Source organism: Rhipicephalus sanguineus, chromosome 11 (genome assembly GCF_013339695.2).
Source record: "Rhipicephalus sanguineus isolate Rsan-2018 chromosome 11, BIME_Rsan_1.4, whole genome shotgun sequence".
NCBI lineage: Eukaryota > Metazoa > Arthropoda > Arachnida > Ixodida > Ixodidae > Rhipicephalus > Rhipicephalus sanguineus.
The window spans coordinates 87690436-87716127 of NC_051186.1; the positions used below are offsets into that span (position 1 = coordinate 87690436).

At 49.7% G+C, this 25692-nt stretch overlaps 1 protein-coding gene across 1 annotated transcript in view; it reads right to left on the minus strand.

The window, feature by feature from the left end:
• LOC119373937 (uncharacterized) overlaps positions 1-15051 on the minus strand; it is a 38718-nt gene extending 23667 nt beyond the window's left edge. The window contains exons 1-3 of the mRNA XM_049411200.1: positions 14779-15051; positions 14611-14704; positions 10953-11077 (exon numbers count right to left, since the gene is read on the minus strand). Coding sequence (XP_049267157.1) covers positions 10953-11077; positions 14611-14683 — 198 coding nt within the window. The 5' untranslated portion in view covers positions 14684-14704; positions 14779-15051. The remainder of the gene's footprint in view (positions 1-10952; positions 11078-14610; positions 14705-14778) is intronic.
• Positions 15052-25692: the final 10641 nt, after the last annotated feature.

The following is a 25692-nucleotide window of genomic DNA, read 5'->3' on the forward strand; positions in this document are numbered from 1 at the left end:
GCCGACGGATCAGTGAGCAAGTCGATCAGCGAGGTGATCCATTTATCCTTGCGCTGTTCGGTAGCGATGGTGTGAACGTTGATTGAAGCAACAGCCATGTGAGATACTGAGCAGGGGGCATTGTCGTCAGGCAAGGGAGAGCGCGAGAGGGCGTCGGCGTCAGCATGCTGGCGTCCGTTGCGGTACAGCACGCGGATGTAGTAGTCCTGCAGGCGAAGTGCCCAGCGGGCGAGACGGCCTGAGGGATCCTTCAATGACGACAGCCAGCATAGTGCATGATGGTCGGTGACGACATCAAATGGGCGACCATACAAATAAGGTCGAAAGTTTGTAAGGGCCCATATGATCGCCAGGCACTCTTTTTCCGTGACCGAGTAATTGGTCTCGGCTCTGGTAAGCGTACGGCTTGCGTATGCCACGACATATTCGGGAACCCTGGTTTGCGCTGCGCAAGGACAGCGCCGAGGCCTACCCCGCTGGCGTCCGTGTGTACCTCCGTTGGGGCCGTAGGATCGTAGTGGCGTAGGATGGGAGGAGACGTCAACAAACGACGGAGCTTTGCGAACGCGTCGTCACACTCGGAAGACCACGAATTTAGGGGTCCGTTACTTCCAAGGAGCTTCGTCAGCGGCGATATGATGGTGGCAAAGTTTCGTATGAAGCGTCGAAAGTACGAACACAGTCCCACGAAACTGCGCAGTTCTTTTACGGTCGTAGGTTTGGGAAATTCGGCCACGGCCCGAAGCTTGGCCGGATCAGGAAGGATTCCGTCCTTGGAGACGACGTAGCCGAGGATTGTCAGCTGCCGCGCTGCAAATCGGCACTTCTTCAGATTCAGTTGGAGGCCGGCGTTGCGCAAACGCGTCAAAACATGCCGCAGACGTTGGAGATGCGTGGAGAAGTCCGGAGCGAAAACCACGACGTCGTCGAGGTAACACAAGCACGTGTGCCATTTCAAGTTGCGCAGAACGGTGTCCATCATGCGCTCGAAGGTCGCGGGCGCATTACACAGACAAAACGGCATGACGTTAAATAATAATATCTGGGGTTTAACGTCCCAAAACCACGATATGATTATGAGAGACGCCGTAGTGGAGGGCTCCGGAAATTTCGACCACCTGGGGTTCTTTAACGTGCACCTAAATCTAAGTACACGGGCCTCAAACATTTTCGCCTCCATCGAAAATGCAGCCGCCGCGGCCGGGATTCGATCCCGCGACCTTCGGGTCAGTATTCGAGCGCCATAACCACTAGACCACCGTGGCGGGGCAACGGCATGACGTTGAACTCGTACAAGCCGTCGGGCGTGACAAAGGCTGTCTTCGGTCGAGCGTCATCCGCCATGGGTACTTGCCAGTACCCCGAGCGCAAATCAAGAGACGAAAAGAATTCGGCTCCTTGCAGGCTGTCAATCGCGTCGTCGATTCGCGGCAACGATAAACATCCTTGCGAGTGATCTTGTTGAGCCGTCGGTAGTCCACACAGAACCGCACGGAACCGTCCTTCTTCGCAACGAGAACAACGGGAGAGGCCCATGGGCTGTCCGAAGGTCGAATAACGTCGCGTCGAAGCATATCGTCCACTTGCTCGTTAATGACCCGGCGTTCTGCGGGAGACACGCGATATGGACGTTGCCGCAGTGGTGGTTGGGCGCCGGTGTCGATGCGATGCGTAACAGCGGAAGTGCGGCCGAGAGAAGTTTGCCCGACATCGAAAGAAGAACGAAATTCTTCCAGCAGGCACAGAAGTTGGGAACGCTGGACCGATGTGAGGTCGTCAGCAATGGAGGACCTGAACACATCAGCAGGTGACGAATCGGACGCGGAAACAGCACTGAGCGTACCGGAACTGGGACAGTGCGTGTCATCGGGTGCGTCCATAACTTGTGCGTCTTCGAGGGGTTCCACTCTGCCAAGACATTCCCCTCGCACCAACGTAACAATGTATGGGTTGTTAACAAAATTAGCGGTGCTGCCCTGAGTGACTTGGACGGTCGCGAAAGGTACCAGCAAGCCTCTCCTTGTGCAAACGTGGTCAGATGGCGAAATGAGCGCAATGGTGTCGGAAAGACCGGCGCAGTCGACTGACACAGCCGTCGACGAGTTTGGAGGCACTTTCGTATCGTCTTTTACGAGGATCTTGCTCGATACCGACGAAGTGTCTGCCGGCGTCAGATCTGAGAACGGGGAGAGTTCGATTTCGGCTTGTGCGCAATGAATTACGGCGTCGTGGCGGGAGAGAAAATCCCATCCCAGGATGACGTCGTGAGAGCATGCAGCAATTATAATGAACTCGACGTCATACAAAACGTCCTGAATGACGACTCGAGCTGTGCATATTGCTGTAGGATGAATACTCTGGGAGCTCGCTGTACGGAGAGACATCCCAGAAAGTGGCGTCCTCACTTTTCGCAGTAATCGGCTAAATTTTCGGTCCATAACGGATACGGCGGCTCCAGTGTCGACAAGGGCAGATGCGGGAACACCGTCGACAAACGCGTCTATCACGTTCGATGGGCTTCGCTGAGGGCTTTCGCAGTTCGATAGCGTCGCAGCCCTTGCCTCCTGGACTGCGACGACTAGTTTTCCTGGTCGCGAGCGACCGGACGTGGGCGCATCGGCGACAGTGAGCGACGTCGTCGAGACGGAGAGCGCCGAGTAGATGGAGTTTGGCGTGACGTCGGCGACAGAGGCGTAGGTGGGGCGTAAAATGTGCGGTTTGACTGGCTGGTGGCGGGCGACACGACTTGAGGCGGTTGGACGCGATTGCAGTAACGCGCCACGTGGCCGGCGTAACCGCATGCGAAGCATATGGGGCGGTTGTCAGGTGTGCGCCATCGGTTTGCTGGAGCAGGGCCCGCCCATGGCGCAGAACGTGATTGACGGGGTGGCGACTGATATGACTGCATCGTTGGCTGCAGTCGTGGCCTCTGCATGACGTCGGCGTAGGTAGCCGGCACAGCCGCTTCGAAGGACTGATGTCTAGGGGCGGCTTCGGCGTAACTGTGTGGGGCTGCTGCGGGTATTACTGGGGACGTCCTGGCGACAACTTGGGCGTAACTGAGTGGTGCAGGAGCTGGATGGTGCTGGTGGTACTCACGCATGACCTCCGCGATTTCCTGCACAATCGCTCGACGGAGGGGAGGGAGAAGATTGGTTGACGGCTGTTGAACGTACTGAGGTTGAGCAAAGTCCAGCAGCGAGAACTGGCGCGCAATTTACTCGCGCACGAATGACTTCACCTCTGCGAGCAAGGCGGAGTGATCGGATATGGTCGACAAGCGAGCGAGCTCGGCGTCGCGGGATGGAGAGCGACGGGTCATCGACCGCTGCCGGCGCAGCTCCTCGTAGCTCTGGCAGAGCGTGATGACCTCGGCCACTGTGCTGGGGTTTTTGGCGAGCAGCATCGTGAAGGCATCGTCGTCGATGCCTTTTATAATGTGCCTCATCTTGTCAGATTCCGACATGGTGGCGTCGGCTTTCTTACACAAATCGAGGATGTCTTCAGTGTAGCTGGTAAAGGTTTCGCCGGCCTGCTGAGCTCGTTCTCGCAAACGCTGTTCGGCCTGCAGCTTACGAACGGCAGGGCGGTCTTGAATTCGGACCACGTCGTAAAATCGGATGCGTGGTTGTTGTACCACAGGCCGGCCACACCCGCGAGGTAGAAAACCAAGTTGGTCAATTTTCCCGCCTCGTCCCATTTATTGGGGACACTCACGCGTTCATAGATCGCGAGCCAGTCCTCCACGTCGGTCCCATCTGCGCCAGTGAAGACTGGGGGGTCGCGGATACGAGGGACACCGGGGCATGAGGTCGGTGTAGGCGGAGGCGTCTGCTGGGCGGCGTCTTGAGGCATGGTAGCTGGTAGGGTACGGGATCGAAGCTCCAGAGGCATCGAATGGGAGCACAACACTCTCCACCAATTTGTTAAGCGGTTTAATGGACGGGACTCGGCGACAATTCGCTATGGCGACAGTCCAGGCCAAAGCACGGGCTCCGAGAGGGAGCGGCGTTCACAAGAGGACGACCCACTAGGAGCCGCTGGAGAACGCAACCGTTTAACAGTACCAATTGCTTCGCCACAATAGCCGTATCTACCGAGGCGGGGGGGGGGCAAGGGGGCGCTAGCCCCCCCACTTTCGACAGTGGTCTCTGTCGGCCGCACACTGGGAAACCATGATCTGGGGCGAAATTTCACTTCTACACAGCAATCAGTTCGTTAAGTAATGAAATTTGTATTGCGCTTCTGCTGTGGAGAATGTCTCCAGTGTCTCACTAGCACACGCTGTAAGTTGTCTTCGGTGCAGGCCGCCTATGCTACGCTTTGCGCTACAGCATTGCACAGAAGGCTGACTAGGGGCTCTTAACCTTAGAACGTTGTGTCATGATTTTATTCCGCTCTGCCTGGCCTGAAATTTACATATTCGACGACGCAAATACAGGAAGGAACCAGTAAACGTTTTATGGACGGATTAAACGCTCCTCTTCTTTCACTGCTGCTCTATATCCAATTCGCTATAAGTAGATGAGTGTGTATAACTGTTGAGTGTTTTAACGCGATAGCGTAAAAGAGCCCGTGTCGCAGAAATTCCTGTGTCGGCTTCGTTATAATTGGTTGTGGGCAAAAAATAATAACTGTTCGTGACCAAGAAATCGCCATGGATGCAAATAATAGAAAAATGATGTACCTTAGGTGGAATCGAACATCCGCCTTCGGCGTGACAAAGGATGTGTTCGAACACAGCCACGCCACTGCTTGGAACTGCACTGAAAGTAACTTTCCTGCTTCACAAACTGACGCGTCCTGTGTACAGGCATCACAGTACTAGGTGTAATATCACAGCAAAACGTGGTGCAAGCGTACATTGCCACCGGGCGTCACAGCATGTGAACTGCATAAAGAGTTCGTGGTTTAAAGCCGGCCATACATTACAAAACGCACACACATTACTGCGCGTATTCCCTTACGACCACGTCACATTAGTGCGTACATTCTCTTACACACACGTGGTGGGTACACACTTGTCACAACAGTGCTGTTGAAGAGGGCGGAAACCTTTACGCTTACTATAGGTGTGTGTCTGGGGGGGGGGGGGCTGACTGGCTGGGCGACTGAACGTAATGACAAGCGAAATCGAGCGCGATGAGGATGCGGCTGGATGTCGCTATCACGTCCAACCGTTAAAAAAGGCGATGCTTAAGCGTCAATATTTTTTAGTTGGGCCGCATTGGGGCAGCTAAAGAATGTTCCCGCTTGAATTTCCGGTTAATCTGCTTCGCCTTGCCAACGTATTTAGGTTAATCCAAAAACATAGGCGCAATTTGATGGCCGTGCGGTGGCCCAGTGTCCGTAAAGGGCCCGAACTCACTGGCCCAGTAAAGTTTTTCCTTGCTTGGCCTTCCTTATCATAGGGTAGCTTGCAGCGATCGCAGCGGCTCGGACCAAGGTGAGGAATAAGGCAGTCGACTCGAGTACATTGGGAAGCCCAGCTTTCAAGCATGTCCCGCAACTTGATCTATGTATACCGACCGGGGAAATGCTCAAGGTCCACGGTTTTCTGGACTAATAATTGTAGGGATTTAACGTCCCAAAATCACGATATCACTATGAGATGCCCCGCAGTGTATGCCTCCGGAAATATCGACCACCTGGGGTTCTATAACGTGCACCTAAATTTAAGCACACGCGCCTCAAACATTTTCGCCTTAATCGAAAGTGCAGCCGCCGCAGCCGGGATTCGATACCGCCATCCCGGTTTTCAGGACTAAGGATATTGAAGTGACAGCAGGGCTAGTTGGTCTTGAGTTATCTCGAATGGACTTCTGCAAGGCAAAATACAACTCGGACTGGAAAGAAGCACACACACGCACAGCGCTGTTTATTTCTCTCCCTCTCTCCCTACTTCTCAACAAGCATTAGTTCACATAGTTACACGCGTGCACGAACAGTTGAACATCGTCATTCTACAAGTGAAAATATTTATTATACTCATATGAATCCATCTCCTCAGCTGTTATAAGTATCCGCTTCCAATGTGATTGCAGGGCAGCCTTCTTGATTTACATTCAGAATGAGACACTGTCCGGCCATTCCGAAAAATTGTTTAGGTATTGTTCAGCATAGCGATGCATTGTTTAGTGTGCGCACGCCATTTTAACACTGTGATATTTCACACATATGTTACGTCGCTAACAAGCACGCGATCTTAAGGCACACCGAAAATTTTTGACGAACGGCGGAAAAGCGATTATCAAAATATGCCTTATTGAAAATAGCGTACTTTCTTTTTTTATGTAGTCGTTTTTGAGAGGTCATTACGCAGAGGGCAATTATTGGGTCAGTTGTTGCATCGCGTTACAAGCAGGTACCGTGTTCATGACCGACAAAATTTCGACCAATCATCAATAGCTAACGACCAATGCAGGAGGAAAAAATGCGGGGTATTTTTACGTTATAATCAGGCATTTTTTTTTCAAAGAAAATTTGTGCTTACAACGTTTGCATATTTGCAAACGTTTGGAAACATTTGGAAACGTTGCAAGCGTTTGCAGGCGTATTTACATACGCATATGCAAACGGTGTAGGAACAAATTTTCTTTGCGAAAAAATTTGAGTCAAAGCGCTGGTCCTGTTCGGTCTTTCTTGTCTTCTATAAATGCGGTGTGTTGTACTATGAAGGTCGCATGCTACAAACAAAGTTGAAAAGACAAATGCGATTCGTATAACGAATGTACTACGCCCCTAATACCACAAAGTGTTAGAAATGACTTGCAGTTGACAGGTTAACATTTATAGTAATACAATAATAGCAATAATAATGCCAATGCGCCAGAAGCACTTTTTCGACTCGGAAAAAACAAGACAAAATATAAGATACGCAAACCTCCATATCTGCAAGAAAGTGTAGTAATAAAAACGGAAAAGAAAATGTTCAGGCACTGTTTCCTGCACTAAAAAACGCAAGTATTAGTGAGCAGCTTCTGGACGTTAACAAAATTGCCTTGAATGATACAAATCTATACTACAGGGCAGGCCGCCATCGGTATAATTTTATTTATGCATAAAGTTCAATAAAATTTCTGTTGGGCCTAGTTGGTATGTAGCTTTTTTTTTAAGACGAAAACTTCAGCGCAATCCTGGCCGCACCTCAAGGAATAGATGAAACAAGCACTGGCGCTCTGCTTGTCTCATCTATTCTTTGTAATCCGTTCTGGTTTGCGCTGATGTTTCCATCAAGCATAAAGTTGTGTGGGTAATGTATAAAAACTGTTGTTTGCAGTATTATTACATGCATATTATTACATGCATTATTACATACATGTATGGCTGTCCCAGGGTATGCTACGTAGAACTGACTGTACTTTTTCTGTAATGTTATTGAACACTGCTAAGCAAGTTCTATCTCTGTATATGAAGAATCACATCTAATTTGGTGCGATTGAAATTGTCTTCTCTCTCCCTCTTTGCCGGCGACAAATGATCTTTTCGTCCACTTTACTTTCTTCACATTTATATCCTAATCACTACAAATAACCTCCCCTATACCTTCCTCGGCGTTATTGTCGGCTAGCTCTCATTATTATTGTGTCGAACAAAGAAAAAAGAGCCCTTAAAAGATTGCTTTTCTCCTTTATATATATATATATATATATATATATATATATATATATATATATATATATATATATATATATATATATATATATATATATACAGTAAAACCTCGGTGATACGAATCTCGCGGGGTTACCAAAAATATTCGTATCACCCGAAATTCGTATCACCAGAGAAGATGGAAAATTAGTATGCGACAAAAGAAAGTTGGTATACGTTTTGATTCAGTGTTTCTCAGGGCCGCAGCGACGTCATGAAGAGCTCTGAATGATTAGCAGTAAAGTTTTTAAACAACAACGACCATACTTGTACTCGTATATAAGGTGCACGCGCACTTGTGTAATTAATGAACGAGATGTGTTGTGCCCCGTGACCGCCAGTAGCCCCTTCCTAATCTTACTACGCTTTTCTGCATGAGACCACAGTACTGCGGCAAAAGTGACTTAAGAAGCGCTTTGCAAACGATAGGTAGAGGCCAAGCTCCTTCGCCAAGACCGTCCGCTTCGTCTCTTGCGGTCTTCGTCCACCTTTAATGGGACTTCATGACGGACCCGTAGCCCAACTTTCAGTGTTGTTTCATAGAACGTCTGATAGCGGGGACATGGCTTGCATCGACATGGCTGGCACGCAGTAACGCAGTACAAAGACGCTGCTGCCTCGAGCACGAAGCATGCGTCAACGCGTCGGAAAAAAAAATCGCGACGTCAACGTCATCTGTAATCTAAACGCGAAGGCGCCTAAAGGCTTCGCAAGATTCGCGCGCACTATCTCGGAGGCAACGACGCACCGTTGATGGTCGCGCAGCGCGCATGCCCGCGCCCGAACGTGACTACCGCGTCTTCCGCGAGAGCGCGGGCAGCACCTGTTTGTACCTGTGCGCTAGCGTACATTCGTATCAAACGTCGCGGGGTGCAAATCGGTTCGCAACAACCGTACTCCAATACATTGCAGGCTACTGGGCTTTGGCCGGGACCACGTAAAAATTCGTATCACTCCGAAATTCGTACGAGCCGTGATCGTATCACCGAGGTTTTACTGTATATATATATATATATATATATATATATATATATATATATATATATATATATATATATATATATATATATATTGTAACGAGAGAAACAGAGACAACGCCTGTTCACTAGGCCGGCTGTTCTATTCCGAACCTCGTTCTTCTCTTCCTCGCGCATCCTGCTCTCGCGCCGGAGCCCCGTTTTCGTTCTTCGTCATTACACTCGGCCACGACTGCGAGCGGCCGCAGCTGCCGACAGCGTCTCTGGTGGGCGGCACTGGCTGCACCGAGGTGGCCGATCTCGGCCACGCAGTGAGTTGGTTTGATGAGATGCCAAACGTAGTTCAGGCGGGCGGCATTGACTGTGTTGCGGTGGTCGGCGTTGTATACGCCGTGACTTGTCCTGCTGAGCTGCCGAGCATTCCGGAGGGCGACATTGGCCATGTCGGGGTGGTCGTTGAAGGCCTTGGTCACGCGGTGCCTTAACGGGCTCAGCGGCAGGAAATGACGCTAGTGGATGACCCTTGTTGCGCGACCTTGGGAGAAGGTTCAGCGCTGCCGAGTCATCAGTGTCCATAACTTTAGCGTCGTACAGAGGTGACAGATGTGTGTGCAAGGAAACGTCTTGCGCTGGCGTCGCGGGAGTGTAACACTTAGATAGCAGAGGCATGTCTTCAATGTCTGCAGCCGTGTTGGTCTCCCCGGCCTCCATGGGCCTCCCGGCCTCCGGGGGGTCTCCCCGGTTCCCATTCGGCGCATGGTGACCATCTGCCGTCATGGGCTCGTTCGTCTTCTGGACTGCACGCGTGTCAGGCATTAGAGGAGCCGGAGTCTCCACGTTTCCAAGTGATGATGAGCTTGGGGTCCCCGTCATCGGCTTCGGTGGCCCGCAGGTGGTCTTGGTCTGGAGCAAGGTATGTCGTGAGGTGTGTCCAGACGCGGGGACTGCGGTCTGGACTGCGATGCCCGCCTTGCGGATTGCGTCAGTGTCTGTGGCGGTGCGTTCCGCAAAGCTTGCTGTGAATGAGGTGCCGGACACAGCTGTACCATCGCGGCAGTTCTCTTCAGGAACTCGGTACCTAAGAGTGAGCACGTCGGTGCAAGGCGCACCTGCACCGTCGGCATGATGCCCTTCAGGATCTCGGTCATTGAGGGAGGGCAGGGTGGTAGAGGCTTGAGCTGCCTTGTCTAGGCTGTGGGTCTGACAGCTCCCATCAGAGGTTGACAGTGGATCTTGAGCTAGGTGGTCGCAGGCATGAGATAGCGGGCGAAAAAGACTCATCAGCTTGGCTGACCATTCCGGCCGAGATCCTTGCCGGACGCCTTCGTAGGCATGCCATGCCTTGGCGGCATCTCGAAGGTAGTCGATGGCCACCCACCATTTCTGCTGGTCTGTCCAGGCCTCGCGTGCTCCCACAGCGTTCACGGTCGCCACCAAATTTCCGACGTGGTCCTGAAAGCCGCGGAACTCCGGTATTTCGCAGGCAGCTGGCGATGGCAACATGCCAGGTGAAAATCCAGAGTGAGCCGACGCTAAGCAGGCCAGTTGGTAAGAGAGCTGCGTGAGGGCATACCGCAGCTCTCTGCGGCTCTCGGGTGAGCTCTCTTCATGGTCTTGCAAGGCGGCGGCGGCCAACGCGGCATTGAGCGAGTGCAGTGCTGGCAAGGCGGTAGGACACAGCACGGAGATCGACGCTGCCAAGGCGTTCACCGTGACTCGGAGTGGCGCGATGGTGGCGGAAAGCTCGGCGGCGGTCTCGATTGATCCGCGCGTGGAGCCAGTGGTGACGTCCGAGGAGTAGGACACAGCATTCCGGGGCAACGGTAGGCCGTATACTATGTTGGCGGCGCCGGGGTGAGCCTGCCCTTGAGCCACCGAGGAGGCCTGGACGCCGTCCTTGAATGGTGGCACATGTGCTTCCGGCAGTAGTAGCGAGACGGACTGCATAATCGCTCCTTTCGAGCGAAGGTCCGCAGCGCCGATGAGAAGGACGCACTTACGGTTCATAGTTCGTAGACTGTGCCATTGTAACCAGAGAAACAGAGACAACGCCTGTTCACTAGGCCGGCTGTTCTATTCCGAACCTCGTTTTTCTCTTCCTCGCGCATCCTGCTCTCGCGCCAGAGCCCCGTTGTCGTTCTTCGTCATTACAATATATATATATATATATATATATATATATATATATATATATATATATATATATATATATATATATATATAACAAGTTCGTAAGTTCGTACTCCACTGAATGTATTATAAGGTGACGTGCGCTAGCTTTCATGGCTATAAGATGTATTATACTAGGAATCTCTGTCTCACCGCCGTCGTCACTTCTCTGTAGTACTCCTCTTTTGTTCGATATTCTGGTAATGGATGCCGCTGCGCTCCATCTTCATAAAACACCAAGTCTACGTAATATTTCATGTAGCTTCCTGAGACTGATCCTAAAAGGAGACATACGCAGGAATGTAAACCCTGTCACAACTTATCCAGCGTACATGTGAAGAATCAGAACACCAGTGTACGTCAGTCATATTGGACGAATATGACTGTTTGCTCATGAGATGAATAAGTCGTCAAAGCCTTTCCTGCAGACATGTGTGGCACATACGCGTTTGCCAAGGGCCGCAGTGTGCGGCTATGCGCCACAGGTGATGGGCAGTTTATACCTAACCAGGAAAGACAAGAACAGACATTGGTAATTTAAATGCGAGAGCATTAAGAAAAACCGACATAGTTAGCGTTGACCCGACGAAGGCAAAGAATAAAAATCATAATCCCAGCAGGAATCTAACGCAAGCATTCTCCATGGCAGATATTTTACAGGTACTCTACCACAGAGCCACATGATGTCTAGAATGCAGGCGTAACCCTATGCAGGCGTAATGTCGGTGCAACCCCAATTGTGGTTGTGGTGCTGGCTATGTAATTTTATAACAAAGCAATGAACACTGTATATGTTCGGCTGCGATACAGGCCTCATGTCAGGTTAACATCTGTGGTTACAATGTTGACGCGGCTTTTATAGCAGTGTAATAAACATTGCATTTCTGTTTCTATGATTCAGCAAGATATATTCAAGCGGCGGTCGACCCCGGAGGAATACACTAACAAAAGTTGTGTATGACATTCATATCATCGCAACGTGAAGTACACTTCGTTTCGATAATACTGACGTATGTACTCTGGCGAGAGTGCTGACGTTGCGTGAGGCCATAAGTTACCTTTTAAACTCCACTGCTGTCGACGTGTCTGAAGCCCACGATGTGCACACAACTACTGCATTTACAAAAAAAAACGTCGACCCATTTCGTAACGCTTGGCTCAACGCCAAAACAATGCAACTCGCTGACTGCTTCTCATGAAACCGATTCCCACAAAGGGTGGCATCCGCCGAATTTTTTGTTGGTCGCATTTGCTTCGAAGTTGATAATTTGACATTAGTACACCCCTACAAAAAATAAATCGCGCCTAAGACACACAGAAGTAAAGCAGCTTACTTGCGCGATAACTCAAAAGCGCTGTATCACACTGGTAATTCCATGTGTGTTGGTGTCTAATTTCTTAGGGTTCCAAAGACAGCGTGCGAGACGATATTGTGTTAGGCTTACTCCTACCGGAACACGAAACGTGTTCTTGTTAACCATGAGATGCCAGTGCTTAATTTGTGCATAACTACATTTTATGTGACGCCGAACCTGGACTGTCGCACGCTCAGCAGGTTAAAAGGTCGTGCGCCTCTTTCGGACTGACCGAGTATTCGAAAAATGAATAGCATGTAGTACATGCTTTGGGAGTTGTTTAAGCGTTGCATAGGGGTTAAGTTTTGTTGTAGGTTGCAGAGTGTTGTTTTAGGACAGCATCGGTATGCTGCGTTTCCTTCTTCGTCGGTGTCTGGAGCTGCCCCACAAAAGACGCATACTGCTACGAACGAAATTCGTGTTCGGCAACTATTTTTCGCAAGGTTGGAATATACCTCTGTTATGTTTGAGTTGTTTGCTGCTACGGACCAGCCAACCAGCTGTGCGCGCGCACCTTCTTGAACCCTCTTTGATTACCCCTGCTCCGATCCGAGGTATCATGTTTCCCTTGCCCAAAACCCTTTCACCCCTGCACTATATATATTGCAGATGTGCTATCAATAAACGTAAACCACCAGCTAGCGTGTTGTGTATGCTGCTGCTCGGATATTACAACCTCATATCTGCAATCCTCTATACAGACATTGCGTCATTTCCGAGATGTACTGTCACTCCACTGCCACGAAATTGAATGGTCTTCATAGAATGCGTTTTCGTTTTACGTTCGATTCGCACGGCGAGTACAAGGCGTTGTTATGGTTTGTCTGTTATGGTTCTCAGACCGTGCTTGTGTACATTATAAAGGGTCTTGTGACTATGCACTAGTACGTTTTCATATTTTCGTAAAGAACAACTTGACAGCATTTTGTTTTATGCCGAATGCGCGCACCTCTATTTTGAACGTCTCAGAAGTAGCATCTAAAATTAAAGCAGCACTAAAAGGAGTCGCATTAGCATCGTACACCCGCACTGTAAATTCGTTATCACTTGCAATGGTAGATTCAGCATTGAGAAGGGTTGAAACATGTTTCAAATAGACAGTGGGATATACTTTAGATTGCAGTTTTTACCTACGTGAGCAATCACGATACGGTGGTGCTAAAGGCATACCGATTCTGCAGTTCATGAGCGCCAACAAAAGAGGGTTCATGGTAAAATAAGGTAGGCGGGTAAACACAGACAGAATAGTGAGATCAAGCCAACAGAAATGATGAGCATTCCAGCACCATAACCGTCGAGCACAATAAGGGTAAGGAGTGGAGCACCATATGGGTAAGGAGTCGCGTTACCAGATGTAATATTAGGCGACAGGTGAAACATTGTTAACAGACGTCATACTGGGTGGTTTAGAGCGGCCCAACCATTACAAAAGACTGAGCCATAGAACTGTCGTCATTAGCTACATTATTCGTAGAGTGGGCACCATGTAGATGCGCGCGTTGCTTTACAAACTCTCATTGGGTACTATGGTACTTCTCAAAATGGTGAATTACGACGTATAAGGTTCTTCGCAAATGCACTTGCAGTAGGCGCCCTCAGCGAGTTTACAATGGCGAATGTCACGCGCTAAGGCGTCGCATTACTCACTGCACGGCGGAGGTATCCTCCTACAATCGAAATTTGCGAAGCTAACAAGAAAGCGACGCGAACAGCGCCCAATAAATATATCGCGTTCCACTCTCAAAGGGTTAGCTTAAGCGTCCTGCATGTTTTTCACAGTATTAATTGCATCACTATCAGCAGATCATTATCTTTCGTTTGTCGCTTCCGTCTCTGACCCTTCACTCTACCCGCTTGATGATGAAGCCACCAACTGTCTTGTCATACCCGTCGATGACATTGCGCCGACAACGCACAGCTGACGGCCGTCGCAATAATAAAGGTATGCAATAGTTCATGCTCGAAATAGAACTAGCCTGCGATAAACAATTAAAGCACTAGTTGATCTTTGAGATACCACAGCTCAACAGAAAAGGGCCCCTAACCACCCACAAGAAAGGCATTGCATGAACGTGCTGGACCGCCTCGCATAAATTTTGACGTTCGGCATCAGGCGCACCCGCGCTCGGTGCGCTGGAAAAGTCTCTAAGGACGAGCGCTAAGGATTACGTAGCATCTGCAAACCCGCAGGCGCATGCTTAATTGGCATACGAAGTACTTAAAGGCCGCTAATAAAGATACCAGTATCAGTCGTGGAATGTCGCCATTGTACCATTTTACCAGTAGCGAAATTTTACCGGTGTTCGCCGTGCCACTTAACCATGGACGCAAGTATCTGTATAAGCGTTCGACTGTCCATAGTAAAAAAAAAACATGCATTTGGCAAGTTCGGCGATGCTAAATAACGCATTAGCGGAACAAGAAAAAAACGGGCATGTATGTTTTGCTGTACTTACCCATTTCAGCCGTCCATATGGCAAAAGCAAGTAATGCAGGTAATATGCACAGGCGAGACTTCAAGGGTGCCATTGGAGTTTACAAGTATAAATTCTAAAAATCAACAAATTCTGACAATGGCACTCTTTGCAATCAATGCTCATATAGAACTTTTTCTTTTCGTTTACCTTTAGATGTGGTCGGACTCCCCTTCCTACGTGTCAGTCGTCCTATCAAGCAGCGAGTTTCAGAAATTTTGAACTCGCTTTTGTGCGAGTTGATGACGAATCGCCAAATACCAGTAAAGTAAGCAAGAAAAATTCGTTGAACGCGCTCTTTTCGATATTTAACAGGAAGGATTGGAGCGTGCAGAAATTACTCAAGAACAACGTTTCGTCTTTCACAATAGCTCGCGATAAATTAAGAGGTGTAATTTTCTTCAACTAGTTTGCATGCATTGCCCTCTTTCTCCAACAAAAGCGCTTTGTTATCGCGAATAGCGGCAGCGATTCTTTTAATCTGACATTCTGGCAAACCTCTGTCGCACGCAACGGCAGCTGAGAGTGGATTTTCGGCGTCATTTCGTTTGCATTCAATATGCCTCGGTCCGCACTATTTTCGAAATATTCGCGTAAGCTTGAAATGCTGCCGAGCTCAGGGATTTCATTGCATAGTTTTTTTCTATGGTGTCATCATTCTTTTCTTAACTGAGAAGCATTGTTATACATGTAGGAAAACACCCCAGATGCAAAAAGACGTAAAATGTCAACATAAAAAAATGAATGGTGGAACTAAGAAACAAACATGGCTGAGAGTAAGCTATTGTATTTTCAATTCAAATGAGTATATTAGGTTTTATAGGGTATTTGTTTAAGCTGTACAAGCTGTAACGAAGATTCATAGCCAGTAGCCTGCTTGTCAGTGCAAAAGTGTGCTTCAGCTGGTCAGCAAAAGCGTGTTTCAAGATAGTCAGCAAAAGCGTGTTTCAAGATAGTCAGCAAAAGCAAATTCGAAATATTAAACTTTCCGAATCGTAGCCTCACTAATTTATGCAAAATGTACTGAACATGGACGTGAAAAATATTGCCACGCCCGCTTCTTGTTTTATTTCGACGTATTCGGGTTTGACCCGCAAGCACGGTTAGCAACGCTCGACGCTGACCGCGCCGCACTATTCCAGAAGCTTCGCAATTGTAGTAGATCACTTTTAAGATTGCCCGCAGGATGCGAATAGTACAGATTATTCCAGAGCTTTCGCGACCACCAGTGATAAGACTGGAACGTTCGATGCGGGATGTATGAAAGACGGCGCGCCCCAGCCATGAGCAGTTTTATCGACGGCTGACGCCCTGTTCGCCACTGTCAGTGTACGGCGTGTATTGATGTAGTTTCAGTTTTCATTTAAATAAAGAGTTTCATCTTGAACACGCCGACTGCTGTCTTCGTCGACGTCACGACCTCGTGACAATATGCACGACAGGAAAAGAAAAAAAAAACAAGTTGATTCCTCCGTCTAGAAATTGGTATAACTCGAAAGTGCAATTTGTCCTTACAAAAGTAGTTCAATGTTCCTTAACTGTACATTGATAAATGAGATCTTGCACAATGTCTGTTGGTGTTTGGCGGCTTGAGCACCGTTTCATGCGGGCACACCTACGCAGATCCTAGTGGCACATCTCCAGTCCGACGATTAAAGTTAATGATCTATATTAAACATTTGTGGTAGCTGAAGTAATGAGCATACTTGTATACCCGGACACAGCGTATGCTGAATCCTGCTTAAACGTGACATCAACAAGCACATAATCACTAGTACTCGATATGCGCTCATGGAAAGCGTCGTCTTTCAGAAGATAAACGGCAAGGTTCGCGCCCTCCAGAAACTGGACAAAGTACACTTCTGCTCATGCCTACCTTAACTTACAGCGCTTCAGGAACGTGAGCTGCAGAGCTCGTAGCTTGAGCCGTAGAAGCGCATACGCGTCCCGCAGGCCTCGGACGTGTCTCTCACAGCAAGAAAGCACTCACTCAAACTGTATCGAAATGAAATAGAGCGGAAATCGGGAGCCAGCCTCTGCTGCGCTGAGTCTGCCGGAGCGCATCCTGTCGGCGCTCGTTAGTGTCATCATGCAGTACTTCACCTCGCCAAGACGGCAGCACCGCCCCACGCGAATGAATGTAACCGTGAAAGGGAGAAGGTGTGAATGTTATAAGGCGCGTTTGTAAAAGCTCATGCATGAGCGTCGGCAGCGCAGTGGGTAAAGCGCCCGGCTCCTGTCGCCGCAGACCGAGACGACGTGGGTTCGACTCCCATGCCATCCAAATCAGCGAAACGTTTTGTTCTGGTTTTTCTTCGTCATTTGTTCGTTATCATTGTCACGGGGTCGTGATGTCGAAGAAGGAAGCAGCCGGCGTGCGGAAGACACTGTACACTGATAGCGGCGAACAGAGCGTCGACCGTCGAAAGAAAAAACATTGTTGATCCCTCCGTCGTAGGAATCGGAATAATACGAAAGTAAAGCGTGCCCTCACAGAAGTAAATAAATGCTTACTGCACACTGATATAAGAGAGTTCGTACAATATATATTGATGTCTGGCAGCTAATGGCATCGTTTAACGTGTATGCACCAACTTTGATGATTGGTGGTACATCTCCATCCCGACGACTAAAGTCCATGTTAAATGATTAAACAAACCCTTGTGGTAGCTGTAGTAGTTAACGGTGAAAGCGTAATCAGAGAACGAGGTGTGATAGCCAAAAGAGTGTCGCATATTGGACGCAGAACTTGGTCGCCATCCCGCGGCATGTTAAAATGTGATTGAACATCACGGCCGGACTAGAGGGAAACGCAAAGCGCGTGGTGCCGCCTCGGTAGCCCGGCCGCGATTTTTCTCGGGCCGAGCGCGTGAGCGTGGAACGCGGTGTTACAGCCAGGTGCGGCAGGCGCCCGTCGCAGAGCTATTTTTGGTTTGTATTAGCGTGATGCTATGAGCAAGGCCGACGCTTTTACTACGCTTTAGGGTGCCTTGATGCGCCACTACTACGCTTGGCCAAAGGTCGCCACCTCGCGGTGTGTTAAGGCATTCACAAAATTCATCTTCTATTGAAAACGCGCAGAACGGAACGGACGCGTTACGTGTTGCAGGTGCTAGTCGCGGAGGCCGCAGCAATGACGAATTACTTTACCTTACCACTCCCGGAGGTGAACACCACATAGCCGACCGGGAGAGTGGTATATATAAAAGGCGCGTTTGTAAAGCCTCCAGAGACTGTGATCGTGGCGCAGTACATAGCGTGCTCGGCATCTGATGTTTCGGACCGAGCGGTCGTGGGTTCGATGCCCGTTGACGGTACTTTTTTCTTTGCCATTTGATCGTGTATATTTTTAGACGTCATTTCCGTGACGGAAATACGTCACTGAAGTCTTGGTGGACCCCGGCATAAAACACTTTCGTGTTAAAACTGCTCACGGCTGGGACGCGCCGCCTTTTATACATCACGCATCGAACTTTCCAGTCTCATCACTGGCGGTCGCACAAGCTCTTGAATAATCTAGGCTGTTCGCAGCCCGCGCGGGGAACAAAGCGATCTTAACAAGACGATCTGCTACAATCGCGAAGCTTCTTGAACACTGCGGCGCGGACAGCGTTGAGCGTTGATAACCGTCCTTGCTGGTCAAACCCGAATAGACCGAAATAAAACAAGAAGTGGGCGTGGCATTGCCCCCTCTGAAAAAACATCGTCCCAATGCTTGTCAAAGAACATAGAAGAGAAGAAAACAAGAGCATACACAAATAAATTGCAATAAGAAAAGAAAAAGTAGTCCCCAGGTTCGCGAACGCGCAGAAAACGGCTTAAAGGCCAACTCCGGCGATTTTTTGGCCATGTCAAAGTAATGGTGCTTTTATGTTCCTGAGACGCTCCTGTTACGGGCCCGATAGCAGAAATACTCGGCAAATTGGAGAATAATTTTAAATAAGCAAAAAAGCGCAACACCGAAACCGAAACCCAACCGAGTGTACTGTGTACGTATGACGTAGACGTTGTTACGAACGAACCGGAAGTCGTGCAAGGCATGCCGGTCACGCCGGCGCGGAGTATGAAAACTGTGACAGCCGGGACGACCAGCGAAGCGCCGGCCAAACCAACGCTGTCTGTCGCCTTGTGCACAGCAGACGCTCGCTGTAGCGGCCTAAGCGCCGAGGTTAGTGGTGCCCTCGGCTGCGTCAATTCCGCCGCCTTGCCAACACTGACGTCACAGACGCAATGTTGCCAATAATTGTAGGAAGCCAGGAGGGCGTTTGCAGACAATCTTTAAAATTCATTTGCAAACAATCTGCGCATGTCTCAAGCCTGTAATTTGGCATAAATGATGGAAACGTGCAAAGGAACGTACCCAGCGCATTTCACTGAGATCCATCGACCTCGAAATATCGCCGGAGTTGGCCTTTAAGGCGTACGACATGGATGACTTCAGGTCGTGCGCAGCATCGCTGGGAGCTCGTAATGCCGTCCGGGATGACCTCGCAGTCAAGAGCGCCTGGACGCCGAAGCACCATGTATGGTCCGAAGTATCGTCGAAGGAGCTTCTCGCTAAGTCCCTGTCGGCGTATCGGCGTCCAGACCCACACACCAGGGGCGTAGCCAAGGGGGGGGGGGAGGTTGGGGGTTTCAAACCCCCCCCCCCGAAATTTTTCAATTTTGCTTGCGTATATATATACACACACATACAAACGCACGCACGAACATATATAAAGTATGGTTGACCCCCCCCCCCCCCGAAAAAAATTTCTGGCTACGCCCCTGCCACACACGGTCATCGGGTTGGTACTCCATGTAGCGTCGTCGAAGACTATAGTGACGGCTGTTGGCCCGCTGCTCGTACTTGATGCGCAGGCGGGCGAGCTGACGAGCTTCTTCGGTGCGTTGCAAATAAGCGGCGACGTCGAGATCGTCTTCGTCGGTGGTGATTGGTAGCACTGCGTCTAGCGTAATCGCCGGGCTCCTTCCGTAGACCAACTTGTACGGCGTCATCTGCGTCGTTTCTTGGACGGCCATGTTGTGAGCGAAGGTCACGTACGGAAGGGTGGCATCCCAGGTCTTGTGTTCGATGTCGACATACATGGCCAGCATGTCAGCGATTGTCTTGTTTAGCCGCTCGGTGAGGCCATTGGTCTGTGGGTGGTACGCTGTGGTCCGGCGGTGGCTTGTGTGGCTGTATTCCAAGATCGCCTGAGTTAGGTCTGCAGTAAATGCGGTACCTCTGTCTGTTATGAGGACCTCTGGGGCACCATGACGCAAGACGACGTGCTCCACGAAGAACTTGGCCACCTCGGCGGCACTGCCTTTGGGCAGGGCCCATGTTTCGGCGTAGCGTGTCAGGTAGTCGGTAGCTACGACGATCCACTTATTACCGGAAGTTGACGTTGGGAGCGGCCCCAGGAGGTCCATCCCGATCTGCTGGAACGGTCACCGAGATGGCTCGATCGGCTGAAGAAGTCCGGCTGGCCTTTTCGACGGCGTCTTACGTCGCTGTCAGTCTTGGCAAGTCTTTACGTAGTGGGTGACGTCGGCAGTGAGGCTAGGCCAGTAGTACTTTTCTTGTATTCTCCCGAGCGTGCGGGCAGCACTGAGGTGTCCAGCGGTCAAGTTGTCATGTGGGACCTAGAGGACTTCGGGTCGCAATTCTGAAGGCACCACGAGAAGGTACTTGGCTCGAAGTGGTGAGAAGTTCTTTTGGAGAACGCCTTTGCGTAAAAAAACGAAGCCAGTGCTCGCTTGAATACTTTCGGAACGACGGCGGTCTTTCCTTCGAGGTATTCCGTAAGACCTCTGAGTTCCGGGTCGGATCGCTGTCATTCAGCGAAGTCGTCGGCACTTGTGGTTCCCGAGAAGCAGTCATCATCCTGGTCGTCTTGCGGCAGTGCGTCCACGGGGGCACGAGACAGGCAGTCGGCGTCGGAGTGTTTTCTTCCTGACATGTAAACGACGGTAATGTCATATTCTTGAAGTCTTAGGCTCCACCTTGCGAGGCGACCGGAAGGGTCCTTCAAGTTAATTGGCCAACACGAGGCGTGGTGGTCACTCGCAACATTGAAGGGCCTGCCGTACAGGTAGGGGAGAAACTTGGATGTAGCCCAGATGATGGCAAGGCACACCTTTTCTGTTGTGAAGTAGCTGGCTTCTGCCTTAGATAGCGACCGGCTAGCATAACTGACGACCCTTTCTAGCAGGGGCGTAGCCAAGGGGGTGGTTGGGGGGGTTCAAACCCCCCCGAAATTTTTCAGTTTTACTTGCGTGTATAGGCACGCACACATACAAACGCACGCACGAACATACATAAAGTATGGTTGAGCCCCCCCCGAAAAAAATTTCTGGCTACGCCCCTGCTTTCTAGTCCGTTAGTCCTCTGCACTAGGACGGCTCCGAGCCCTATGCTGCTTGCGTCGGTGTAGATTTCCGTGTCTGCGTATTCGTCGAAGTGCGCAAGTATCGGTGGCGTCTGCAGGCGCCGTTTCAGTTCTTGAAATGCTTCGACTTGCGCCATTTCCCGGCTGAATTCGACGTCAGTCTTCGTGAGTTGCGTCAGTGGCTCGGCGATCCGTAAAAATTCGTTCACGAAACGTCTCTAATAGGCGTACAAGCCCAGAAATTGGAGTACGGCCTTCTTGTCGGTGGGCGGCGAGATGGCAGCAATGGCAGCTGTTTTGCGCGGGTCCGGGCGAACTCCAGACTTGCTAATGACATAGCCCAAGAACAAGAGTTCGTCATACGCGAAGCGGCACTTTTCTGGCTTTAGGGTGAGTCCGGAGGTCTTGATTCCTTGAAGGACAGCTTCAAGGCGCTGGAAATGTTCGTCGAAGTTTGAGGAAAACACGACAACGTCATGGAAGTGCACAAGGCACGTCTACCACTTCAATCCTGCGAGCACGGTGTCCATAACACGCTGGAACGTCGCAGGTGCCGAGGAAAGACCAAAGGGCATGACCTTGAACTCGAAGAGGCCGCCTGGTATTATAAAGGCGGTCTTCTCTCGGTCTCTTTCGTCGAATTCGGTTTACCAGTAGCCGGTCTTGAGGTCCATCGAAGAATAGTACCTCGCGTTGTAAAGTAGATCAAGGGTGTCGTCTTTCCGTGAGAGAGTAGACGACATCACGCAATCACGTAATTATTCCTTGCATCACTCGTGCTCGCTCTGGCAATGGTCAATTTTCGCGTTTGATGAGGCACCGAAGGATTTCGCCTTAATACTCTGTTCAGCTGTCGTTCCATGAAATTCCAGCTACCACTCGTAGAGGTGGCTTGCAGTAATTAGTTGGGATAACTGGTCTCCGCGTAAGTATGCATTATCTGTATTATTTTCAAACTATACTAGAATATGCAGCCGCAGTTTACTACCCGCAGACTTCATAGAGTATAAGAAACGGCGGCTTAAGAAGGATGCAGTAGCGTCACTCTTTGCAGACTACCCTTTACGTTTGCAGTCCAAGGTTAACAACTGAACCAAGCATGGCAGGTATCCCTAAACGTGACTGTGTTGCGTCCGAACAGTCAACGAATGCATGTAGTACCAGTAGCAACGCTGCCTTGCGATCGGCGCCAAGTACATGCAGCGCTCACATTAGGTTCCGAAGCTGAAGAATCGGAGCCCATGGGCACCGCATGCGCTACCGGCGAAACAACCGACAGTCATTATGTACAGTGTCACAGTAAATGAGTGCACAAGGCTGAGGAGGCCGCTCCATGCGGCAAAAGCGTCAAGGTCGGCAGCCATTCGATCTCTGCTTTGCTCACTACCGAAAAGTAAATGAAAGAGAAAAGAGGAGCCAGATACTGAGGCTACAACAGTTCGTCGACAAATACAAAGACGAGTTCAGGCAATTGACAACAGGCCGCGCCATTTTTCACGCCTTTAACATTGGCTCAAGTTGGCACTCGGCACTACGAATTTATACTTGAACGACAGCGTCTGTTCACACATATCGGGCAGTGTTCCAGGAAGCGCGCGGCATATGCAACTGTTTTTGTTTGCTTTTCGTGCCACCACGATTTGACTGGTTTAAGCTCTGATATGGTTGAATCACTTGGCATAGTTCCTTTTTTGCTGTTACCAGCTGTTGCTTTCTCCCAGTGGTAACAGATGTAATTCTCAAAAGCTTTACGAAGAGAACGGACGATCACGTATATCCCTGGAAGCAGTCTAGTGACATTTCGTGCTACTTAGCGCATGAGCTCCAGGCTTGCGTATAGAGTGCTACACCAGTAGACGGTAGCACGCATCGGGGAACTTTAAGCTGCCATGCTTTCAGTATTAGATCTTTGCAAATGCTGCTTTCAAAAATCGACTTTTAGACAGTAAAAAACGGACTCTCAGTCAAGCGAACGTAACGGTGACAAAACAATTTTCCGCGGATCGCTGGCATGCGCTCCCTGGTATCGGGCTAGCAGACGACGCGCGAGCGTCACGATCAAATAGCCGCGAAAGACACGTGCCTTCGATATGGGCTGGTTGCCCAGAAGGACAAGTGGTTCATGATTCCAGTTTACAACCCTATCGGAAAAAACAGCGTTTCCAGTGTCTGCCAGTGCCTTTCAGCGCACTGGGTGGCACTGGAAACGCTGTACAGTGTGTCCCAGTGTACTACAGCGCGCTGGGAAGCACTGGGACAGACTGTACAGCGTGGCCAGTGCCGCCCAGTGCGCTGAAAGACGCTGGGAATACTGTGCCCAGTGGCCTAGTGTCTTGCAGCGCACTGGGAGGCACTGGGCACGCTGTACAGTGTCTGCCCGCGCACTGGGAACACCGGCAGCACATTGGAAAAAAAACTTGGCGCGCTCGGTGGAATTCGTATAAAATTTGGCATTGAGTCGCGAGAAGTCGAAAGAAAAGCTTATCGAATATTTTCAAAATATTATTCTATTCTGTGTCCTACGCATATCTAGCTTTAGCTTTAGTTAAGCAACGGACGCACGTATACGCTAATGTAGTCTGTCGAGCGCGCGCACTTTCGCTGAAGTGTGTGATCGAGTGTCGTGAATGTAGTTCATATAACTGCATCGAAAGAACTTATCATTCGCAACACAATATGACATCAGTATTAGTCTGATAATAACATCAACCTACCTTACCAGTCAGTTTTTCTATGTGGGCTCGAACCGCTGAAAGCCGCACCATCGCCGCATGTCACCGGCAACAGTGAACCAATGTAACGCTCAATCTCGGCGTTTTTAGCTTCTGATTTGTGTAATCGAAGGTGCAAGTATGGCCTCGCTTCAGCCAGGCATGATCGAAACTACATTTGGACGGTTATTAGATTCTTCGTAATTGACTATGCACGTTCTTGACAGCGATCGCGCGCACAGAGTACAGCTCTAAGCCTAAGGGTTGGTTCGGCTAGGGTGAACTACTGCGGCTGTATATTACGCGGAAAGTAAACAAAGAGGACGGAAATATGTTCAAACGGGTGACAAAAACTAAACTGTTCAGTGTGCAGCTCAGATAAACATTGTTTTCTACGTAGGTATGACTAACTGCTTAGCGAGTCAGTGCGATCGCCGCAATACATCTGAGCTTACGCTAGCATTTTTTGCGGCAAAACGTGCCAGATAGACGTTCTCATGCTAGGCAGCACATAACAAACAAATTAACTATCTTCTGTTAGGTTCTCGCGAGCACGAAGAGACTGAACTCTGCATTTATGAACGAATAAATGAAAATACTGGCTACCGGAAGTAGTTATAACATGAAGAAATAAGAGATTGACTGACGTCTTTCAGCTGTGGCGTAGCGGTAACGTGTCCGACTCAGGATGCACGGTCCGTCGAGGTGGTGGGTTCGACTCCCGCTCGCTCGTCTTTTTTTGAGGTGGTTTTTTTTTGTTGTCGCAGCGCTCGTGTTTCAGCCCTAATTACGATCTGGGCAAGACCAGCGTTTTTAAAAATAATTGAAAAGCCCGATTTCGGCTCGTAACGGGTGTCCCAGTGTGCAGCGCTCCAGCGTCCAGCGTGGCGCGCTGCACACCAGCGTCCAGCGTCCCAGTACCGAGCGCCACACTGGTCCAATAATCATGCATGGCACTGGGACAGTGACACTGGTTTTTCCAATAGGGAAGTTTTCATTATACTTTAAACAACGCGAATACAGCCGAAAACTGACCCACATAGCAGCTTCGACTGCAGCCACGGTATTCGTTTCCACGAGCGACGATGCGACGGCGGGTCTACTACGGTGGCGGCGCCCGGCGGCTCAAAGCCACACTAACGGCGACGGTCGGTTCCCATTGCGCTCCGCTCCTTCGCCCAGGCACAGAAAGATAGAGGAGGCGCTGGTCGAGGTCTCCACAGTTAGTTCCGGCAACTGCGCGTTGACGCAGCTAATCGCGGAGGTCGCGACCGATAGCCTCAACACCACTACGTGTGACGGTAGGTGGCGCAGCAATGCAGATTTCTGTCGCTCCGCTACGTATTGCAGATCCCGCAAAGTTATGCGGCCGACAGCGCATATTAGGGGTGCACGAGTAGGGAGCTTTCGAACCGAATTGAATATGAAACCAATAATATGCGAATATCTTCAGTATATCAAGTCTACCGTTTTCAACAGAGCCTTAGAATTTCAGAATATTTCATGGGCAACAAATATGAAACTTGAGAAATACAGAGAGAGAGAGAGAAACGATTATTGGGAAGGGGCAAACAACAATCTTTTAGAAAAGAACCTATAGCAATAATCTTGATGCTCACAACAAGATCAGGAGAATGAATATTCCGTGAGATGGACGGGCGCTAACTTGAAACATTTTACAGAGAACTGTGAAGCGAAACATATAGCGGAACTCATGTCCGTAGAACACGCAAGCGCAGGTAGAAAAACAATCAACGACTCCGCAGCTATCGTAATGATCTTGAATATAATGTAGTCGATGGCATCGACACACGGTTATTCTATACACTATCAATCCTTTCGGCCTCGATTATTTCGCGCTTGAGTTGGTGGCTGCTTGTCGTGACAACAGTTCTTTATGGAATGGTGCACAGCTTCTCACACAGAGATTTGGACTTTGGCTAGAAATGGCTACACCACAATCCTCACCACTAAAATAA